This window comes from Ambystoma mexicanum, chromosome 4q (assembly GCF_040938575.1).
Source record: "Ambystoma mexicanum isolate Mex_15411 chromosome 4q, UKY_AmexF1_1, whole genome shotgun sequence".
Taxonomy (NCBI): Eukaryota; Metazoa; Chordata; class Amphibia; order Caudata; family Ambystomatidae; genus Ambystoma; species Ambystoma mexicanum.
The window spans coordinates 1,059,358,462-1,059,379,457 of record NC_090928.1 but is presented as its reverse complement, the minus strand read 5'-3'; the positions used below and the strand labels follow the sequence as shown (position 1 = coordinate 1,059,379,457).

Here is a 20,996-nt window from a genome sequence, read left to right as displayed (position 1 = left end):
CAAACGTCATCTAAATGTCTGTTGTCACCTTCAATGTAAATGGGGAAGAGTAAAGATGGGGTTCGACCTAGTACTGTGCCATCCTCTACTTGGGGAGGGGAGCAGGATGGATGTTTTTCACATGATAACATGTCATCGCATACTGGGAACAAAGGTTGTGGATGAGTATGTGTGTATTCTCCTGTGTGAATGATATTCCCTAAGGTAACACAATGGGTTATGTGGCCTGAGCAAAAAGAAGTTGGGAGAGGGTACAGGCATGGCTAGGGCACCTTGTTGGGTAGAACACCCTCTGGAAGTTTCCTATTCTGCAATACCATTACTCCCGGGAATGTGAAAAGAAGATGGTCCTAGGGGATAAATTGTTTCCCCATGCCTGACCTCCGTAGCTCCTCTAGCAGGAAGGGCCATTCCACCAATCAAACGCCTTGTCCATTTGAGGGTAGCTGTTCTGCAGGGAGTGCCAGGTTTATATTGTACATCAATAAGGAAAATCTGCATAGATTATTCCGTATGGAGCAGCCTGCATTGCACGCTGCCTGATTTTGAACTAGTGAGTGAGGAGGAGCAAGCATTTTGCAATATTCTATCTTGTATCTTTTTAATTACTTGTGTACAGGCCTGTGTACACGTGCCAAAATGCGGGTTTTCATTGACATAGTAGGCCCACTATACATATACTAGGCCTACAGCTACCTCTAGCAGTGACAACAGGAGGACCACTGTAAATAATAATAATTTAGCATTTATATAGTGCTACGAACCCTCAGGCATCTGAGTGCTACATATTATGGTGTGTGATGCTCATTTATCGACCTCGTAAGGATGAAAGGCCGAGTTTGGCCCTGCTGGGATTCAAACCTGTGTCAGCAGGCTCTGCACAGATGTCAAAGCGAGCGCTCTACTCGCTGTGCAATCTGGCCGGCAGAGCTATGCGAATTGGACCACTGTACATCCATGGGCAACAGTTCCCTCGAGCAGAACATTTGGTGCGTTCGAGCAGCCTGTACTGTGCATGACGGCATCGGACAGACCTACATCTGCCCTTTTAATATAAGTAGATAGGTTGTTGGTGGAATAGGTCTAAAGCAGCAATACACATGGTCTGGTTTATTAGACTTTAACAGTGCAGTCACTGATGCTGTCTGGGTGGTTTTGGGAAAAGTGCTAAACTGAAGGGAGGTCTCAAACATGGTTTTCAAGAGATGTGGGACTATTTCTTCTGCATTTAGGCTGTCCTTCCCCAGAGCTTTTCCTTAAGGGAAGGATTGTAATATTAGTTCTAGGAGACTTTAGAAGTTATCTTTGTTCCTGCTCCAGTTGTCAAGGGATGACCGCATTGGCTCCAAGATTAGCTCCCCCAGTACCCTCTACCCAAATCTCAGCGAGCAGAACACCAGTGGGGACAGCTTATTGACACTTGGGATGAAAGGTAGGGAATACATTGCCAGAAAGTAGTTGTTCCTCTACCGCTTAGCATCTTTGTGCTCTCTTACCTTTTGCATATACATTTAGCTGCCTAATATTAGCTGTGTACAACTGTGGGAGAAGTCTTTTGTTTTGTTTTTCTTTTCATTAATAAGGCAATTTCTAAAAGTATGGTGACTTTCTCAATTTATTCAATACTCCTTGTTAAATTTGTGTGCCTTAAATAAGAATACATAGAGAAATTGTGCCTGGTTTTGTTTCAAGAATAATCTATTGAACACCATCTGCTTCATTTTGAATGAGACATAAAATGGCAAAGATCAATGACGGAGGATGGACATCTCCACCCATATCTAAATTTGATGCAGGCGAGAGTCATGAATCCCAAGGAAGTTCTGCCTGCATTTTACACTGGAAAAAAGGAGACTGAATGCACAGGGGCTCCTTGTAATGATGGTTGCCAGGCATGGACCCAACCTGGGCATTCTGCCACTCATTTCCCACTCTGGGCCGTAGAAAGCACATGAACCCAGGAACCACCTGGATTATTGTGCCTTCTTACCACGCGAACCAGAAAATTATCAATATCCACTGGAGAATGTGATGAATCAGAGATGATTCCCCCAGAAATCTTGTCCTGGGACCCTTCTCATGTGGCCAGGGAAATACAGATGCTTTCTGATCCAGATCCAGGTTGTGTTCTGCAGGAGGATCACATGAGAGGGGGAGCAGGTCAAGAGGAAGGGGGAAACCCCCTTGTTCAACTTCCCCGAGACCCCATCCTTCTATTTGGCCTTTTGCAAAATAGTTAGAATTCCCATAATACCCGAAGTACTGGGACGAAGAAGAGCGTTGAAGAGGAACACAACTACAAAGTGCAGCTTGTTAATGGAAATTACCCACACCTGAGGGACACTTTAATGGCCTCCTCAGGTGCAGGCAATGAGGAAGGAGCAGAGCAGCAGTCTTAGGTGGAGGAGTTTTGAACTCTCCACGTTGCAGAAGAAGCAGAGACTGGAGGAGAAAGACGACACCAGGACCACTGCCGAGTGTCGAGCATTGGCTGGTCCTGAGAGGGTCTTCACCAGCATAAGCCTTAATTGCAGAGGCTGTGCAGCAGGAAGCATAAGTTTGAAAAGCACCGTAGAGCCTTTGGAGCAGAGGAAGCTGTGTGTGCGAGTGGCATGGGCCACGGCAGACTGGAAGTAACAGATTGCCTGGCTGCGAGGAGCAGCAGAGGCGGAGGACCTTGGAGCATCGAGGGAAACTGATGCGCACGCCATACCCAGTGAGTTCACTAAGCTATTTTGACTCTGGAGCACTCTGTAACCGATTGCGTGCTTAGAACAGGTACTTTAACAACAGAAAGCAAACACGTAGAGGGAAAACCACAAAAGAAGGCAATTTTGAATACCGAACTGACAGAAAGCAGAGAAAGCATTATTTTGTAGAACAAACTGACTGTGATTCTAGGCATGCAGGTTTGTTTGAAAACCAGCAACAACGGTGACAATAATTTCAGATCTCAATACAATCTGCCATTGCCAAAACAAAAAGAAAGTTAGAACAAGGAAATGTAAAACTAACACACATTGCCAAAGGCAAGAGGGGCCAAATAAGGCTCCAAAAGTTTGTAAAGTTTGTTGTCCATAATTAAAGAAGTGCATACACCCACATTGCCAAAGAAGAGAGTGAGACCATATTATTGTCAGTATTTGGTTAATGAAGTGGGGAAACAAGAGCGGAAAGAAGGCTGCCCTTGTGATAAAGGATAATCCGAAGGAGTGGAGCATAACTTGCAGAGGTTTTAGAAATCACAGAAGTGTAATAAAGAGCACCAATGTTAATCTTGTCTTCCCTGAAGAAATTCTTAAAACGTGGCATTGTGAAGCAAGAGACATTGTGAAGTTGTTTTAAGTCAATCTTAACCACAGAAGCACTTGTAACACTTTATTCTGTTCGCGCAGGGGAGTATACCCAAACATAGAGCTTTGAAGTAGTAGGCCTGGCATGGGAGTAAACCAGTTATCATTGAAGTAGTAGGCCTAGCATGGAAGTTAACCAGGTGGAAGTTGATAAAGTGCTATGAAGTGGTGTTTATGAATCATCCTGACAAACTTTATTTCTGAAGAAAGTGTTATATAAGCTACTGCAGCAGTCTAATGTTGTTTGTATACATATATGTGGTTGTAGAAAAGACATTTCATATTAATTCCACTGAACTCAGGAAATGTTCTTGGTTTATGCGAAGAAGGTGTTTTGCATAACATCACAAGCAGAAGAGAGAGAAACCTTGTTGAACAATCCTGGCGTGTTGGAACTTTGTGTTTTGCGAAAAGAATTGCATTAGAACTGCTAAGAGGGAATACAAGGCAGGATTTCGTTATTCATTTGGAACTGTTGACCAGATTCCTGCTTGAATCTGGGGAAAGGAAATTCATGCATATTATAAGACGAGACAGTTGTCATATTGTGAATTTAATTGTTATATGTGTTGCTTTTAAACTGCCATATATATTACCTTGTTGAGTTGGTGTATGTATAAGTGTGAGGAACAGAAATCGTTAGTTAGTGTTTTCCATAGTTTATTTTAGGCAGGGAAATCCTTGTCAGAGTAGGGATAGTGAGGCATTTATCTAATCTTTTGAGTTAATAAGATGGCATCTTTTGAAAGACCTCCCCTTCACAAAGTTATCCGCCTCACATTTCTGGCCCTTCACAAGAAGCCTTGATCAAAAACACAGAGGCTGTCTGCTTGGGTGGATTTATAGGCTCATTCAGAATGAACACCACCGTGTTCCCCAACTTTATAACTGAAAGGATAAGGGGTCTTCTCACTGTTCCCTTCTTCCTCAACCTCCCCTGCACCTCCCCTTCCTGAGTCCTGCCCAGTCTCCTTCATTAGTTTCAGATGGTGCTCCTCTACCTGGGCCTCTCAGATTTGTTGTCATGGTGGCTCAGGGGCAATACAATGATTGCACTTGTTATGGGGTCTGTACCCTTTCTTATATCTACGCCCATTCGCAATCATCCACAACTCACAACCGCTCAGCTCTTGGCAAACAGAAGGCCAGCCACAATTCCTCCAACAAAACACCACCGCTACTGCGGACACCTCCACCACCTCTCTACCTTGCCTTTCAAACTCAAGCCCAAACCCATTTTCAAGGCTCTGTCACGCAGCCTTCTGATCCACAGCCACTCTTGACATGCACCATGATCAACGCTCGCTCCATTCCTACCCACTCAATCGATATTCACGATCTGATCATGAAATACAACCTCGACACACTAGCCATCACTGAGAGCTGGATTCATGAAGCCTCTGGCCCTGCACTAGCCTTACCCACTGGATATACTATCCTACGGAACGACCGACCCACATCCAAGGGAAGGCAGGGTCGCAATGATTATGAGATTCCATCCCCCCTTAGACAAATGTGCACTTCCATTGATGGGAATACGGACCTTCGCTCTCTCAAATTCTCACCTTCCCCTACCTGGGATATCACCATTCACCTTAGCTAACGCCCTCCTGCCCCCTCTTCAGATTTTGGGCAATCTTTACTCCATATCCTCCAGGATAAGCTCAAAGCATCCTCAAAAATAATCTTACTAGGTGAACTCAACCTGGGCCTACATGACCCGAATGACCTACCCTCCATATCATTGTCTGACGCACTTAATACACTTGGCTTCACCCAGTGCGTCACTAACCCCACAGACAACAAAGGCTGCTTATTGGACTGGATTGCAGATCACAATTGCCAAATTGCCGCTAGCGCGTACACACCCTGTCCTTGGTCGGACCACCATATTATCCACTTCTCCATCACACAGCCAAACAAGCTTTCACCTCGTCCCAACCCACTTTCTCCTGCTGTCTCAAGGAGCTATCGGAAGCTCATCAGAGACCACATCCTACCCCTGATCAACACTCGCTGCCTTCAGGCTCCCTTCAATTCAAACCATACAACAGTAGTCAATACCTACACTGCAGTCCTCTCTAAGGCAGTGAACACCCTAGCCCCCCTAATACCACACAAAGCTACGATGGTCAGACATTCCAACTCATGGTTCATCCCTGACCTTCTTGAGCTACGCACCCTGAAAAGACAAGCCCAATTAACCTGGCTAAAAGATCCCACCATCATTGCTAAACAGGACTTCACCAATGCCTCTAAACTGTATAAATCAGCCATAATCTAAGTCCCACTCCTTCAACAGTAGATTCAGCAACACTAAGTCAGATGCAAAAGAAATATTTACCATCTACAGAGAACTCGAATTCCCTGCTGCTACACCCACAGCCATCATTAAAGACAAGACTTGGTGCTCGAGCATCCAAGAGGCACTCCTTGGCAAAATGAACACCTTGAATAGGAAGATCCTCGCTCAACAAGCGACCTTCAACATAGCACCCATGACCTCTAACAACAACTGCACACACCATACCTTTACCTCCCCCAATCACAGTTCTCCTTCAGGGACCTCCCTGAAACTAATGTCACCAAAGTGATTAACAGCCTGAACCCCTCAAAATGTAAAGGTGACATTTGCCCTGCGCCCTTCGTCAAAGACTGTGCCGACATACTCGGCCCCATAATCACAGCCATCATAAATACCTCTTTCACGACACAGAATCTGCCCTATTTTATCTAAAAAATCTGTTAGATGAAATCAGCAGGGAAAAGGCAAGTCGGCACTACTGCAGCTTTCAACCTGGTACATCACCAGATCCTCTGCCACCACTCACCACTCAGGCTCACTTCGCACCCTCAGCCACTGCCTGCATTGCATCCATCCTGAATGGAAGAGTGATGAGTATTCTCAGAGACGGCCATTGCCTCTCCTTCTCCAATTACCTGTGGTGTGCCACAAGGATCCTGCATTGCCCCTACGCTGTACAATATCTTCACCAGGCCCCTCTTCCACATTCTAGATTCACTCGGCATAACTTACACTAACTATGCCGATGACGCACAAATCTTGATCCCCTCTCAGGCAATAACACAGAAGACTCTAACACCCTTAACACAATCTATTCCACAATTCAGACCTGGATGGCAGCCAATCACCTCTGTCTTAACAGAGACAAGACAGAAATCTTGATTGTTGGCCTGCCAAGCGCCCTAAAGTCCCTCAGCACTCAATACTCTGCCTTCACAATCGACAACTGCTCGATCCCTGTCTCTAACACTGTAAAGACTCTAGGGGTCTATTTAGATGCTTCACTTACCATAACCAAGCAAGTTAGTGCCATTGCCTCATCAGCAGCCTATGCGGCCAAGGTATTTAATGCAGCGAGACCATTCCTCTCCAAAAACAACTGCCTAACCATTGCATAGGCAATCATTGGCTCACAGATTGATTACTGCAACGTCCTATTCAATGGCACCTCTTCCAGAAACATGCACAAACTGCAAGTAATCCAGAATAAAGCTCTGAGAGCAGCCCTGAACACCCCAAAAATAGAGCACATCTCAAGAGCCAGAAGAGGTGCACACGGGCTCCCCATCCAGGACCGGATCATTTTCAAGACACCACCCATTACCCACAATTGTCTTTCCAACACAGCACCACCTTACCGGTCCAAAATAAGTGCCCATTCTTCCAGATCCACTAGGACCCCATACACAGTATAATTATTCCCAAAGTGAAAAGATGCAAAGCCAGAGGATCCAGTTTCCCAAACCTTGTGGCCAAGCTCTGGAATAACACCCCCTAGCCCCCCTGAGGGCAGAAAAGTCCTAAACTCAGTTCTTTACATAAATCTTACTAGTAACTATCTGACCCACCGCACATCTGCCTTCTCGGGATATTAATTGCCACCTGACATTTGCCGGTTCTTATGCCTATGTTTGACTCTTTGTGTTACCAATTGCTAGTTCTTACACCTATGTCTGACTGTTTGTTTTCTGTGATAACTGCCGCTTAGTCACCCTTTGTCACATTGTACTTGTATGCAACGTTGTATGTAACCTATTAGCTTGACTAGAACTTTGTACCCGAAACAGTGCCTGAATGCCTTCGGGTTGTATGTGCGCTTTACAAATGAAATTAATAAATTCACCTGTTTGGTGGATGACTTACCCTTTCTAGGCCCATGCCCAGGAGGGCAACTTTGTACCTTTTTTCTGCACCACTGCAACCCCAGAGTCGTTATATAGGCGCGTTACAAATGCCATATCATATATCATTATAGCACCCAGGCTTCCCCCACCACTCACCTTACCATGCAACAAAGTGGCCTGCGGTAAAATGCCCATGGTAACATTTCCAAAACCCAAATAAAATAACTCAAGGGCCAATAGAATAAGATAGCTGAATTGATCTTTACAATTAGTCATCTCGAAGCAACAGTGTTTTTGTTGTGTAAAACCTCCCCTTTAGACTCAGATCATTTTCTTTCCCTTGCACTAGTGTCTACTGTTCTGCCCTCTTTCAACTGTTGCACAGGTCCCAGGACCACTTTCATGCACATTTTCCCATATCTCAGTGAGGGCCCTTTAACCTCTTGCGACCTGGACATTGCCTGTCCTGAACCTTAGCCTTTGTTCAGGAGGCCCTTGCGCCTCCTCTGTGGGATGTTAAATTTCTTCTAATCCAAGTGGTCTCTCAGTGTGGACCCTCCACTGCCTTAATAGGACCTGGCAGGCCTGAAGCATTCACCATCGCTCCTCTTTCTCTGGACACTGATTCCTCCTTTGGGCCCTAGTGCCTCCGGCTCCTCTGATCCCTGGCAAATCCTTTTCATCTGTGAACTGGCACCTCTTACTTGCAGCGTCTCTGTCATGCTCCTCTTTTGACTGGCACAAGCCAGCTTTGTAACTCCTGGCCAGGAATGCATTTAAGGATCCACCAGATTTTCACATGTCTGTTTTTTTTTTATTCCCAGTTGATGAGTGCAGTTAAATCCAGATGAAAAGCAACACCATGATATGCACATGGAGTAGGATTGGGTTCCTCTCAATTTGAGCATCAAGGAGCTTTGTTGGATACTTCACCCTAGGCAGGCTTTTGAAGTTTCTAAAAACTTCTCAATCTGTATACTTTGAGCTGCCGATTTCTATGCTTACAAATTGATCTTTACGGCAGAGCTTCAACCTTAACTTCACAAGTGTAGGAATTATTGAAACACCCCAACAATGTGCCATAATGCTCTGCAACTTCCAACTATGGACGTCAATGATTCGGAATTAAATATTTTATGTTTTTTCACTTTGCAGGTCATTTGGAGACTAGGAACTGAAGTTTTATTACATCATCCAAAAAGCACATTAGAAGATGTGAAATCATTTGCAGACAGAATGAAGAACTTGGGAGTCAAGAACTATCTGAAGGTAAATATGTCATTGCGGATTTAATTGATGGTGCTCTGGGTTTACTTTTAATAGTAAGAATGATTTTACTCTTGAGTCAAGCTGTTGACTTTTCTAAACATTTTGGAACATTAAAGGGACCGTGTTTACTCGCATAAATCATGCTGATCAAATTAATAGATTAAGCATAAGCCAAATGAAACTCCTATAAATGAAAGTATAGAAAAAAGAAAAGCAATACACTACTTCTGATGCTGGGTCTTTATTGCAGTTTTAAAATAACATAACAGGTTGTGCCACACATCCTGCACAAACAAATGGTGTGGCAGCCACAACAAACAAATGGATGGTCATAAAGAGACAACTATGTCAAGTCTGATAAAATCACTTGGTATGGATCCACTGAGGAGAGCCTGCTGAACTCTGGGAGCAAAATGGAGCTACTCACTCTGTGATGCTACTCTGAAGTCTGTACTTGGGGGATTCCCCCATGTCCTCCCTTCCATCCAAGCCAAGAGAAGATAATCAGTGATCCACAGTCACGTGCATTCTAAAATTATTCAGGGAGGGCCAAATAACGAGTACAAGGAAACCCGTGGCTAGTGAGAGGAATCAAAGCTTCAGAGGAATAAGACCCTTACAGTGGTCAGGCAGATGGCAAGAGAACATGACCCTCACTGTACGCTTTTGGTCATTTCCCAGGTCCATTTGGTAGCTGGAGTCCATGCTCCGAGTGAGTCAGCTTGATGAAATCTGGCATGCATTTTTAACATGGAGAGGAAATCCTTTGGCAGATCGGATGGAGACTGTGAGAAGGCCCTCGTGCTCTATGCATGAATGCAGAACACTGCTTCCATTTACTTTTGCAGGCACACAAAGGATGGGGCAATTACCTGCAAATCTAGCAGATGGAATGTTGGCTCAAAGCCATTGTCGTCCTCCTGCCTGACTTGGACATGGGGAACCCATGTAGGGGCCAGATGAGCATTTTAAACAATTGAAGAAAAGGAGGGGCAGGCATACGCGTATAAAGAGGAAGTGACTGAGAATCAGAGCCATTATTGCCCCAATCATGCGGCCGGGGTTAGGAGAAGAGGACATTCTACTACCTGGAAGTAGCCTTGTGGTTGGAGAATACTTATCTATGTTGCACAAAGTACTAGCACAGGAGTGCCTGCTAAGGCAGGAGGTCTCCATACCTTACCCAGCTGGTGGACCCCTGAGGACACGAGGGATTCATCCATTACCCGAGACCATCTCACCAGACCGGAAGTGATGAGGCCAAGGCACAAATCTGAAAACTATCATGGTTTGGATGGCCAGACTATAACCAAGGATACCATGTGCTGGAACACTATGAACTTCCCTGCGACTGTGAGTAGCCATCCAAAAGAGGAAACAGGGTTCCTTAAACCCAGCTGTCTCCTGTGCTGTCTTGGTGTCCAAAGGCCTTTAGAAGACTGTGTATGGAACTGCAACTGGAAGACACTGAGGTGGAGGTAACCCCTATTTTTGGTGTCATACCAAACCCCTTTCCTGTCCTTTTTTGTTATTTTCCTTTGTGTGTAACCTCATTCTGTATCAAACCCTGTGACAACTAAATTTCTGGCTTCATGGGATGAAAAAGTCTGAACATTTTTCAAAATGGAAAAGGGAGACAATAAACTAAAATAAATGCAAAGTAGCACTGAGGCCTGTGGCTTCTTCCGAACCTCATTGCCCAGGATTGTAATCCCAATGTCCCTTAGTGTAAGTATAGAATGAATACTGTCTTTTGCTGTCTCCAGACATTGCTAATATGAAGAGGTTTTTTTCTCATAATGCTGTAATCTAGTTATATGCAACCTCATTCTGCCACAAATTATTTAAGTAAAAACTATTACCACCTGAACTTTGGGTGTCCCTCCCAATTTTGTCTACGTAAAAACGCTTTCCTTGCATGTGGTTTTTTCACTGCACTTCAAAATTATTCAGGTACTCTAGTGCAGTTTACTATCCTTAAGAAGGTTTATCTTTAGCCAAAATGAACAACACTGTATTTGTTCCAGACATAAAACTATTTAAAAAGGGGATCTTAAACTGTCAAACCTGGCCTTGTCCGGAGAACCCTCCGTAACCCCCCTGTCGATCAAGGAGTAGGCCGGGTCTTCCTTTCTTCCTGGCTCTTCTTGCCCCTTGATTTCTTCTCGTGTAAGTAAGGACGGGCTCCCCCAGAGGCCACATTGAAAGGTTAGTGATACCTGGCCAAAGGGAACACCAGGGAGCCTGCCTCAGACACAGGGAAAAAGCTTCCTAGCACCAATAAACCTTGTTAATGTCCTTGCCCATACGACTTCCGGAGTGAAGGGTTGTATTCCTTTTCAGGCTCCACAATGTGACCGGAAGGAGGTAACAAAGGCAGTCCAAATATCTGAGGTAGGAAGATAGTCCACTACTAGCAGAGGAGGAACCCTCTGCAAAGAAGGCAGACCACCTAGGTCAAGTAGCAGGATTCAGGTAAGTATAACAGGTTTCGGAACAAAAGATAAGAGGCTGGGTTTTACGACCAGTAGAGATGCAAAGCATAAAGAAAGCAGAAAACCAGAGCGGGTCTAGGATGTGCAGATGCACAGGATAGAATAGCCTGTTTGGACGGCAAGCGTCAGTCCGACTGAAAACAAGAGTGATAGTAAAGGTGGCAGTGCCGATGAAATGAGAACAAGAGACGTATCTACCTGAGACAGGTACAAGCCGAAAGGACTCGTGTGAAAAGTAGAGAGATAGCGAGAAAACTGGAGGCAACAAAGAGAGAGACGAAGAGGTAGAACAGAAAAACCCTACGGGCGGAGAAATGCTGGAGCACAGAGCAGAGGGATTGCGAGGGCTGCAGCAGTGCGAGTACCTAGAGAGAACGATACGACGCACAGTGCTGAGCGTTGTTATTGTAACGCTCACCTGATTCCCGTAGAGGCGCCGGTCTTGACTGGGCGTATACCGTATCTTCAAAGGTGATGTGTAACACACGGCTGGCTCTTTGGGCTGGACCTCTGTGCACTGTATGTCTGACTCGAAGGGTAAGATGTCTGCAGATAGAAAATATGGGATTAAGGAACTGGGTTATTGAATGTCTCTCTCTTCTTCCCTTTCTCTTCTCCTGTAGAACCCCAAAGGTTAACGCTCTCACCTTAGGTAAGTGAACGCCGTGCTCTCCATCTGCCTCGGGGCAGGGTGCTGTAACCAGTTTCTTCACTGGATAAGGGGAGCAGGCCTCTTGACTTCAGAGGACTGCTGTCCGTCGTTTACTGCACGAACGGTAAGTTTCGAGTAATTCTAATGTCTTTAAAGTCTTTAGTAATGATGTTTCTTGTTTTGCAGGGTTCCGGCGATGGCGGATGACGGGCTGAAGTGAGTTGAAGATGGAGCCCGTGTGATGAATAGAAGCGCCTGGAAGCACGTAAGTAAGCGCTTGTTGCCTGCTTCACAATGCGCTCTAACTGTCTTTTTATTTTGCAGGTACAAGTTCGGAGCGGTTGCAGGGTGCCGGAATACCCACTGGGTTAGATGTGGAAAGGAGTAATGGCACGTGAGTATTAAAGTTCCCCAATGTCTTTAAACGCACCTTGTTTTGTCTTTCAGATGCGGGATGCAGCGCCGAAGGCCTCCGGAGCGTGCGAAGAGTTGGTAAGCTTTTGTCTTTCAGATGCCGGAATGCAGTGTGAAGACCTCCGGAGCGCACGAAGAGTAGGTAAGCCTTTGTCTTTCAGATGCCGGAATGCAGCGCGAGGCGTTGGTGACAGCCGATGGACCAGATAAGTGAAGAGCTGTCACTGAAGACCGTAATGCTAACCTGTTCTTTCTTGTCTTTATAGGTGTTGCTGAAGACTGGATTCAGGATGGTAAGCCTTTTTCCTTAGGCCCAGGATCAAATGCAGAAGACACGATGAGCGTTCTGCTGCAGAGGATGCAGAATAACGCAAAGCAAGATTCATCCATCAGGTGTGGTTTAAATAGCCTCCTGTAGTGCTTAGGTGTCTCCTTCCACAGCCACGCCTAGGTAAGAAAAGAGTTCCTGCTTTCCAGAAGAGTTCCAGTGTTCTGAATCTAGGGAGTGGCTCCTGCCCCACCCAACAGGAAAAGTAGTTCCAAACAGAAGAGGATCAGAGGCTCAACTGGCAGGCAAGTAAGCAGCATGGTCTGCTGCAGGTAAGTCCATCCAAGCATTATGAGCCCGGCGCTTCCAGCGCTGGGACTGGGCATATTTATGAGCCTGGTGCCACTGGCGCCAGGACTGGGTCCAAAAGGTCCCAATTGGGACTGGTTGGCACTCAGAACCTGGGTTATGGATCTGCTTCCAAGGGAGTTGGGAAAACCCTGACCTTTTGGAAGCAGAGATCATGACAGTACCCCCCCTCAAGGCCCCTCCCAAACCGGGCTTCTCCGGGGGTTTTGGCAGGAAATGTTCGGTGAAATCTTTTGATTAGGCGAGGAGCGTGGACATATTCAGCAGGTTCCCAGGATCTCTCTTGGGGGCCGTAGCCTTTCCAGTCAATTAGGTAAAATAGTTTAGATTTGGAGATCTTGGAGTCCAGAATGCTTTTGACTTCAAACTCGAGTTCTCCATCAAATAGGATAGGTTTTGGAGATTTAGTTAGTCGGGTTTGAGGTTGCACGGGTTTTAATAGAGAAACGTGGAAGACCGGATGTATCTTCATGTGCGGGGGCAAGTCCAACTTGACCGCTACTGGGTTTACTATGGTAGTGATGGAATAGGGACCAAGGTATCTTGGGTTGAATGTGCGTGGCCCTTTTAGAGGTAGATATTTGGTGGATAACCAGACTTGATCCCCTACTTGATATTGAGGGGCTTCCTTCCGATGTTGATCTGCTCCTTTCTTGTATTGTTCTTTAGCCCATTGAAGGTGAGAAACAGCTTCCTTAAAGGCTTGGGTGATTGTAGAATGCAGGTAGTCTACTGCTGGTGTTTCAAGATCTTGGAGGGGATCCAACTCCGAGGTTCGAGGGTGACTGCCGTACAAAAGAAAAAACGGGGTTTTCCCAGTTCCCGAATGGACAGAGTTATTGTAGGCATATTCGGCTATCCAAAGGATGTCTTCCCAAGTTTTTTCAGTTTGTTGCAGCATGCAGCGTAAATACTGTTCCAGAGTTTGATTGGTCCTCTCGGTTTGTCTGTCGGTCTGAGGGTGGTGACTGGTCGATAGTCTCACATCAATTTGAGCCGACCGACAGCAACTTCGCCAAAAATGAGAAATAAATTGACTACCTCGATCCGAAATTAGAACCGAAGGAAAACCGTGCAGTCGGACGATGTTTTCGAGAAATTCTCGGGCCAGAGTTGCTGCTGTTGGCAAGCCTCTGAGCGGAATGAAATGCGCCATCTTGGAGAATAAGTCCACGATTACTAGAATCATATTGTATCCGGAGCATGGAGGTAGATCGGTGATGAAGTCCATAGAAAGCGTATGCCAAGGGCGAGGTGGGATGTCAATAGGGCGTAAGAGGCCTGCTGGTCTTTCCTTTTGACTCTTGTTTTGGGCGCATACTCCACAGGACATTATAAAGTCTCTGATATCTTTTTTCCAAGACGGCCACCAGAAGTAGCGCTTGATCTTTTCTGAGGTCTTGGCCATACCGGGATGTCCTTCCATTAAAGAATCGTGATAACAAGAGATTACTTTTTTCTGTAAATCTGTGCTGGGTAGGTATAATCGTTCTTGGAAATACAATAAGTTGTCCTTTACTGCAAAGTCCTTTCCCTGCAGATGCCAATTCTGTATGTCTGCTGGAGTTACAAGTTGCCTGGCTTTATCCTTAACTTCCTCTATGGATTCTGTGGCGATTACACCCAGAATTCTTTGTTCGGGAATGATTGGTACAGGTTTAGGATTGATCAAGTGTTCTTCCACTCCCATCCGAGAAAGGGCATCAGCTTTACCGTTCTTTGTACCAGGTCGATAGGTAATTATGAAGTCAAACGCGGCAAAGAATAATGCCCAACGGAGTTTTCTAGAGGATTGGGCTTTTGCGGTTTTCAAATATTGCAGGTTTCGGTGATCCGTAATCACAGTAACGGTGTGTCGGGCCCCCAGCAGATAATGCCGCCAAGCCTTAAAGGCAGACTTGATAGCCAGAAGTTCCTTGTCAGTAATCGTGTAATTGATTTCAGGAGGCGAGAATTTGCGGGACCAAAATGCCACGGGATGCAACTGATTGGTTACCGGGTCCTTTTGTGATAGAACTGCCCCCATGGCAAGGCTTGAAGCATCAGTTTCCACGATGTAGGGGAGTTCGGGGCGAGGGTGTTTTAAGATTGGTGCAGAGATAAATTTAGTCTTCAAATCCTGGAAAGCTTGTTCCGCCTCGGTAGACCATTCAAAACATTTGTTTTTCTTTAACAAGGCAGTGATGGGCTGGACTATTCGAGAGAATTCGGGGATAAACCTGCGGTAAAAGTTAGCGAAGCCTAACATGCTTTGCACACCTTTTACGGAGGATGGTGATGGCCATTTGAGAACTGCATCGACCTCCTTTGAATCCATACGCACTCCGCCAGGTGATATGAATCCCAAGAATTCAACTTCAGTCACGTTGAAAACACATTTTTCCAACTTAGCGAAAAGTTTGTGTTGACGCAATCTTTCGAGGACCATTTTCACGTGTTTCCGATGAAGAATAAACGAGGATGTCGTCAATGTAAACAACAACACACACATCTATGAGCTCTCTGAGGACATCGTTCATAAAATATTGAAAGGCGGCCGGGGCATTGCAAAGTCCGAAGGGCATGACCTGATATTCAAATAGCCCATACTTGGTGCGGAAGGCCGTCTTCCATTCATTGCCCTCTTTTACTCGTACCAAGTGGTAAGCTCCTCTAAGATCCAGCTTTGTATATATGCATGCTTTTCTGACTTGGTCCAGGAGTTCAGGGATCAAAGGTAACGGATATCTATTCTTAACGGTGATCTGGTTCAGGGAGCGATAATCTATACAAGTTCTAAGGTCTCCTTCCTTTTTTGGAACGAAGAACAAAGCTGAAGAAGCAGGGGACTTGGAAGGACGAATAAACCCATTTGCCAGGTATTGATCCAGGTATTGTCGAAGGTGAAGGTTCTCAGGCTCGGTGAGGGCATAAATTCTACTACAAGGAGGAGTAGATCCAGGTATCAGGTTTATCTGGCAGTCATAAGACCTATGAGGAGGTAGAGAGTTAGCCTGATCCTTCCGGAAAACATCTTGGTATTCTAGGTATTCGGGAGGTAACTGGGGAGTCTCTGAAGAAATTGCTGCCAGTGCAACACCAGGTGGAGGGTGACAAGTAGAGACACATTCTGGAAACTGGACCGTTCTTGCTCGCCAATCGATCAGAGGATTGTGTTTCTCTAACCAAGGTATTCCTAGAATAATCTGAAACTGAGGGGCCTTGATCACATCGAACACGATCTTCTCATGGTGTCCATCTTGACTTACTAGCGTCACCTCTTGAGTGGTATGCGTTACTGGCCCGGAGGCTATCTCCGTACCATCCACCGTAGTAATGACGTCCTTTATAGCCTTGGGACAAAGAGTTAGATTCATCCTCAAAACCATTTCATGATCCACATAATTGCCGATGGCACCGCTGTCGACGTAAGCTTCAATTGCATGTAATCGATCCGGATTATCAGGGCTAATGAGGACCATAGGTATCACGAAATGCGAGGTCACGGAACTGGTTTTCACGCTCGGCAAGAGGACCTCTATTCTTGTCTGGCGAGGTCGTTTCCCTGCTCAGAGTTTGTAACTTTGGTAACTGCAGCTCCTACTGCCTTCTTGGCAGGTTTCACCGGACAGTCTCGAAGAAAGTGCCCTGAGTTTCCGCAATAGAGGCATAATTGCAACTGTTTTCTCCTTTCCCGCTCCTTTTGTGTTAGAGGACCTTTCAGACCCCCTATTTGCATGGGATCCCCGGAGTCTACTCCTTTGGAAGGAGTTGGCGGTTTGGAAAATACTCGAGCATCAAACTTGGAACGATCGGCCTTCCTGTTCTGCAGTCTGTGATCTATTTGAACGACTAAGTCTATATAGTCCGAACAATCTTGTGGGGGATTCACTACTTGGGCTAACACATCTTTGAGCTCTCCACGTAGACCTCTATAAAACAGCGTAATCCTTTTGTCCTCAGGCCATTCAGTTTCCACTATCAGTCTGTTGAAAGACGCAATATAAGCCAAAAGGTCTTGATTACCTTGTCGCAACGAAAGAAGCTCATTGTCCAAGGCCTGCCCCTGTGAATGTCTTGCGAACAGTTTTTCCATACTGAGCTGAAAAGCTTGAAAATCATGGAGGACCGGATCATCTTGATTTACTAGAGGGATCGACCAGTCTGCCGCATTGCCACTAAGGTACGAAAGCACGAAAGCTACTTTAGCTTGATCAGTTGGAAAGGCTGCTGGCCGGCATAAGAAATGCAACCGGCACTGATTGATAAATACTGCAAACCTCTTTGGGTCACCAGAAAATCGTTCGGGCGGAGCCAGAGGTACATTCCCAGCTAGGTTGATCTGCACTGGATTCATAGAGGATGTAGAAGGAAGATTTCCCCCAGATGCGGGTAACGGGGTCTGTCCGGCTTGTGACTGTAGCAATTGTCTAGCGAGATCATCTGTTCGCTCCTTGGAAATAATCAGTTCCCTTCTTAGAGCGTTCGTTTCCTGACGGGCTGCATGCACTTCTGCCCTTAGTTCCCCAAGTAACTGGGCTAGCTGGTCGGTATCCAAGGTTTCCATAGCGCCTGGACGGGAGTTTTGTGGTAGGCTTTGCATTCTGTAACGCTCACCTGATTCCCGTAGAGGCGCCGGTCTTGACTGGGCGTATACCGTATCTTCAAAGGTGATGTGTAACACACGGCTGGCTCTTTGGGCTGGACCTCTCTGCACTGTATGTCTGACTCGAAGGGTAAGATGTCTGCAGATAGAAAATATGGGATTAAGGAACTGGGTTATTGAATGTCTCTCTCTTCTTCCCTTTCTCTTCTCCTGTAGAACCCCAAAGGTTAACGCTCTCACCTTAGGTAAGTGAACGCCGTGCTCTCCATCTGCCTCGGGGCAGGGTGCTGTAACCAGTTTCTTCACTGGAAAAGGGGAGCAGGCCTCTTGACTTCAGAGGACTGCTGTCTGTCGGTAAACGGCACGAACGGTAAATTTTGAGTAATTCTAATGTCTTTAAAAGTCTTTAGTAATGATGTTTCTTGTTTTGCAGGGTTCCGGCGATGGCGGATGACGGGCTGAAGTGAGTTGAAGATGGAGCCCGTGTGATGAATAGAAGCGCCTGGAAGCACGTAAGTAAACGCTTGTTGCCTGCTTCACGATGCGCTCTAACTTTTTTTTTATTTTGCAGGTACAAGTTCGGAGCGGCTGCAGGGTGCCGGAATACCCACTGGGTTAGATGTGGAAAGGAGTAATGGCACGTGAGTATTAAAGTTCCCCAATGTCTTTAAACGCACCTTGTTTTGTCTTTCAGATGCGGGATGCAGCGCCGAAGGCCTCCGGAGCGTGCGAAGAGTTGATAAGCCTTTGTCTTTCAGATGCCGGAATGCAGCGCGAGGCGTTGGTGACAGCCGATGGACCAGGTAAGTGAAGAGCTGTCACTGAAGACCGTAATGCTAACCTGTTCTTTCTTGTCTTTATAGGTGTTGCTGAAGACTGGATTCAGGATGGTAAGCCTTTTTCCTTAGGCCCAGGATCAAATGCAGAAGACACGATGAGCGTTCTGCTGCAGAGGATGCAGAATAACGCAAAGCAAGATTCATCCATCAGGTGTGGTTTAAATAGCCTCCTGTAGTGCTTAGGTGTCTCCTTCCACAGCCACGCCTAGGTAAGAAAAGAGTTCCTGCTTTCCAGAAGAGTTCCAGTGTTCTGAATCTAGGGAGTGGCTCCTGCCCCACCCAACAGGAAAAGTAGTTCCAAACAGAAGAGGATCAGAGGCTCAACTGGCAGGCAAGTAAGCAGCATGGTCTGCTGCAGGTAAGTCCATCCAAGCATTATGAGCCCGGCGCTTCCAGCGCTGGGACTGGGCATATTTATGAGCCTGGTGCCACTGGCGCCAGGACTGGGTCCAAAAGGTCCCAATTGGGACTGGTTGGCACTGGGAACCTGGGTTATGGATCTGCTTCCAAGGGAGTTGGGAAAACCCTGACCTTTTGGAAGCAGAGATCATGACAGTTATAGGAACTCCGCATACGTCGGCCGCCATGTTGGTAGAGGACTAGACCGCATCTTCTGTTGTCCTGGATATGCTTCCCATTCAGCCGTCTTTGTACGGGGTGGCGCCCAATTCTCCACTTGTTCCACAGTCGCCCTGGCTGCTGCATGACATAAACACCCATAATTTAAAACTATTCCATAATTTAAAACTATTCCAAGTTGTGAGCCATTACTGTGAAACCCTTAAGGAACTAGTGCATTATATGACTAAAGTTAGTCAGCTTTGGAGGTGGTTCCAGTTATTGAAGCCTGCTGTTAAAGATATTTTAGTAAAATCCAATGGATGACAGTGCCATTTGTGACGGCGCAAGAAAAGAAAAGCTGTAAGACCACTGCCATTAGCCACTCTGCATGGTTTGCCCAGCGTTGTGTGAGAAACCAGTAGGTGTCTCGCCCACTAGTCCCTGGGAATCTGCCATCCAGGTGGCCAGGACACGGCCACCGCTTTTAGAACTAGTTCCTGGGGGTGGACCAGTGCGGAAGGATCACCTGTGTGAGGGGTCTTTGGGGGAGTGGAACACCGGATGGTGAGACGCGGTATATACTTCCCTGTGACATTTTTACCCTGTCCTACCAGGTGAGATACGTAGGAATTCTACCCTCCCTTTACAACACAAACACTTTCACATGGACAGCCCGCTATGGGAGAAAACAGACTAACACCCAAGCAGTGTACCTGACGTGTCCCAATACAATGGTCAGGCGAGGCAATTACTGACCATCACACACACCTGTCAGCTTCCCCACACGGATAATAGGCGGAATACGAGAGCACACTCTGAGCGAGGCAAAGCACATGAGGAAACAGCAATTTCGAAATGGCAGCTGAACGAACGAGAGAAGGAAGACGGCAGAACAGGATGGGACTGCAAGGAGGGAAATCCCTTGACCTTTCCTACAAAGAACCATTGCTTTCAAGAGCTCAGGCAAATAGAAAGCATAAGACCAGGAAACCAGGCTGAAGAATCCTGCACTGTGTGTCGGAGATACCCGGGACTCTCTTGCATCAGTAATCAAGGCGGGGAGAAGATGCAGTTGCTGTGGTGTCATCCTTGGCTCCAGGAACAAGGCAGCGTTGGTGAAATCAACACAGTCGGTGAGTTGGGGAGACAAATAGAGTACCGGTCTGTGTTGAAGCCAAGGCTGCAAGCAGCGACATTAAATGGCGAGTGCTGGAACGAACATTGTTAAAACGCCCAAGATAAAAGACGCAAGTAAAATTGTTGATGAGTGTTTGAACTTTGAAAGGAAAAGATACGATACTTTTGACACCGCGTGGGTGCTCAATCGAAGGTCCCTGTCGGGTATCAAGTTGAGAAGTGACATTTAAGAGGTTTTTGAAGACAACAAATTATTGGGAATCGAAGAGGTCCTGCGACGGGTCGAGAAAAATCCAGCGCACAATCTAAAGTCTTCGATTTGGAAGAGTAGATAAATTTGGTCTGAGCCCAGCGGAGGGGGGCCTCAGGCCCTCTGAAATAAGAGACTTTGAATGGTAAAGAGACTTTGGCCAGAAGGCCCTGATGCTGAGGTTTTTGAACTGCATCCTTTTGTTAAAGAAGCCAGAGTGTCTGCTAAACTCTAGTGTGCCACCTTGCCCCATGCTGAAAACGTGGGGAAGAGGAGCCAATGGCTTAAATATCCTGACACATCATATCTTGAACACTTCTTTTGCATAACATTGTTTCCCAGACTATTTGTATTTAGAAGTAAGGATGATATGATATGATAGGTTATTTATAACTCGCTTAATATGCAAAGGTTTCTAAGCGCGGTCCCGGGGATCGAACCTGTGTTGCTCCGTGTTGTCTTGCTTCCAAGGCAAGCACGTTGCCGCTGAGCTATCCTCCCGAGACCAATACGTTTATTCGTATAGGCCCTTTTATTTTGACAAGACACTACTAGGACTGTGCTGTTATATTTTTGATGGTCGTAGCTCGCTCCCATCTTTAGATTTAGGATTAGATGGGCGTTTTTCAAACCCAATTGAAGTTCAATAAACACC

At 46.1% G+C, this 20,996-nt stretch overlaps 1 protein-coding gene across 4 annotated transcripts in view; it reads left to right on the top strand.

Moving 5' to 3' along the window:
• TAF1A (TATA-box binding protein associated factor, RNA polymerase I subunit A) overlaps nucleotides 1-20,996 on the top strand; it is a 524,191-nt gene that overhangs the window by 165,885 nt on the left and 337,310 nt on the right. For all 4 annotated transcript variants that reach the window (XM_069608604.1, XM_069608607.1, XM_069608605.1 and 1 more), the window contains one exon: nucleotides 8,658-8,771. In XM_069608604.1, the coding sequence (XP_069464705.1) occupies nucleotides 8,658-8,771 (114 nt within the window). The remainder of the gene's footprint in view (nucleotides 1-8,657; nucleotides 8,772-20,996) is intronic.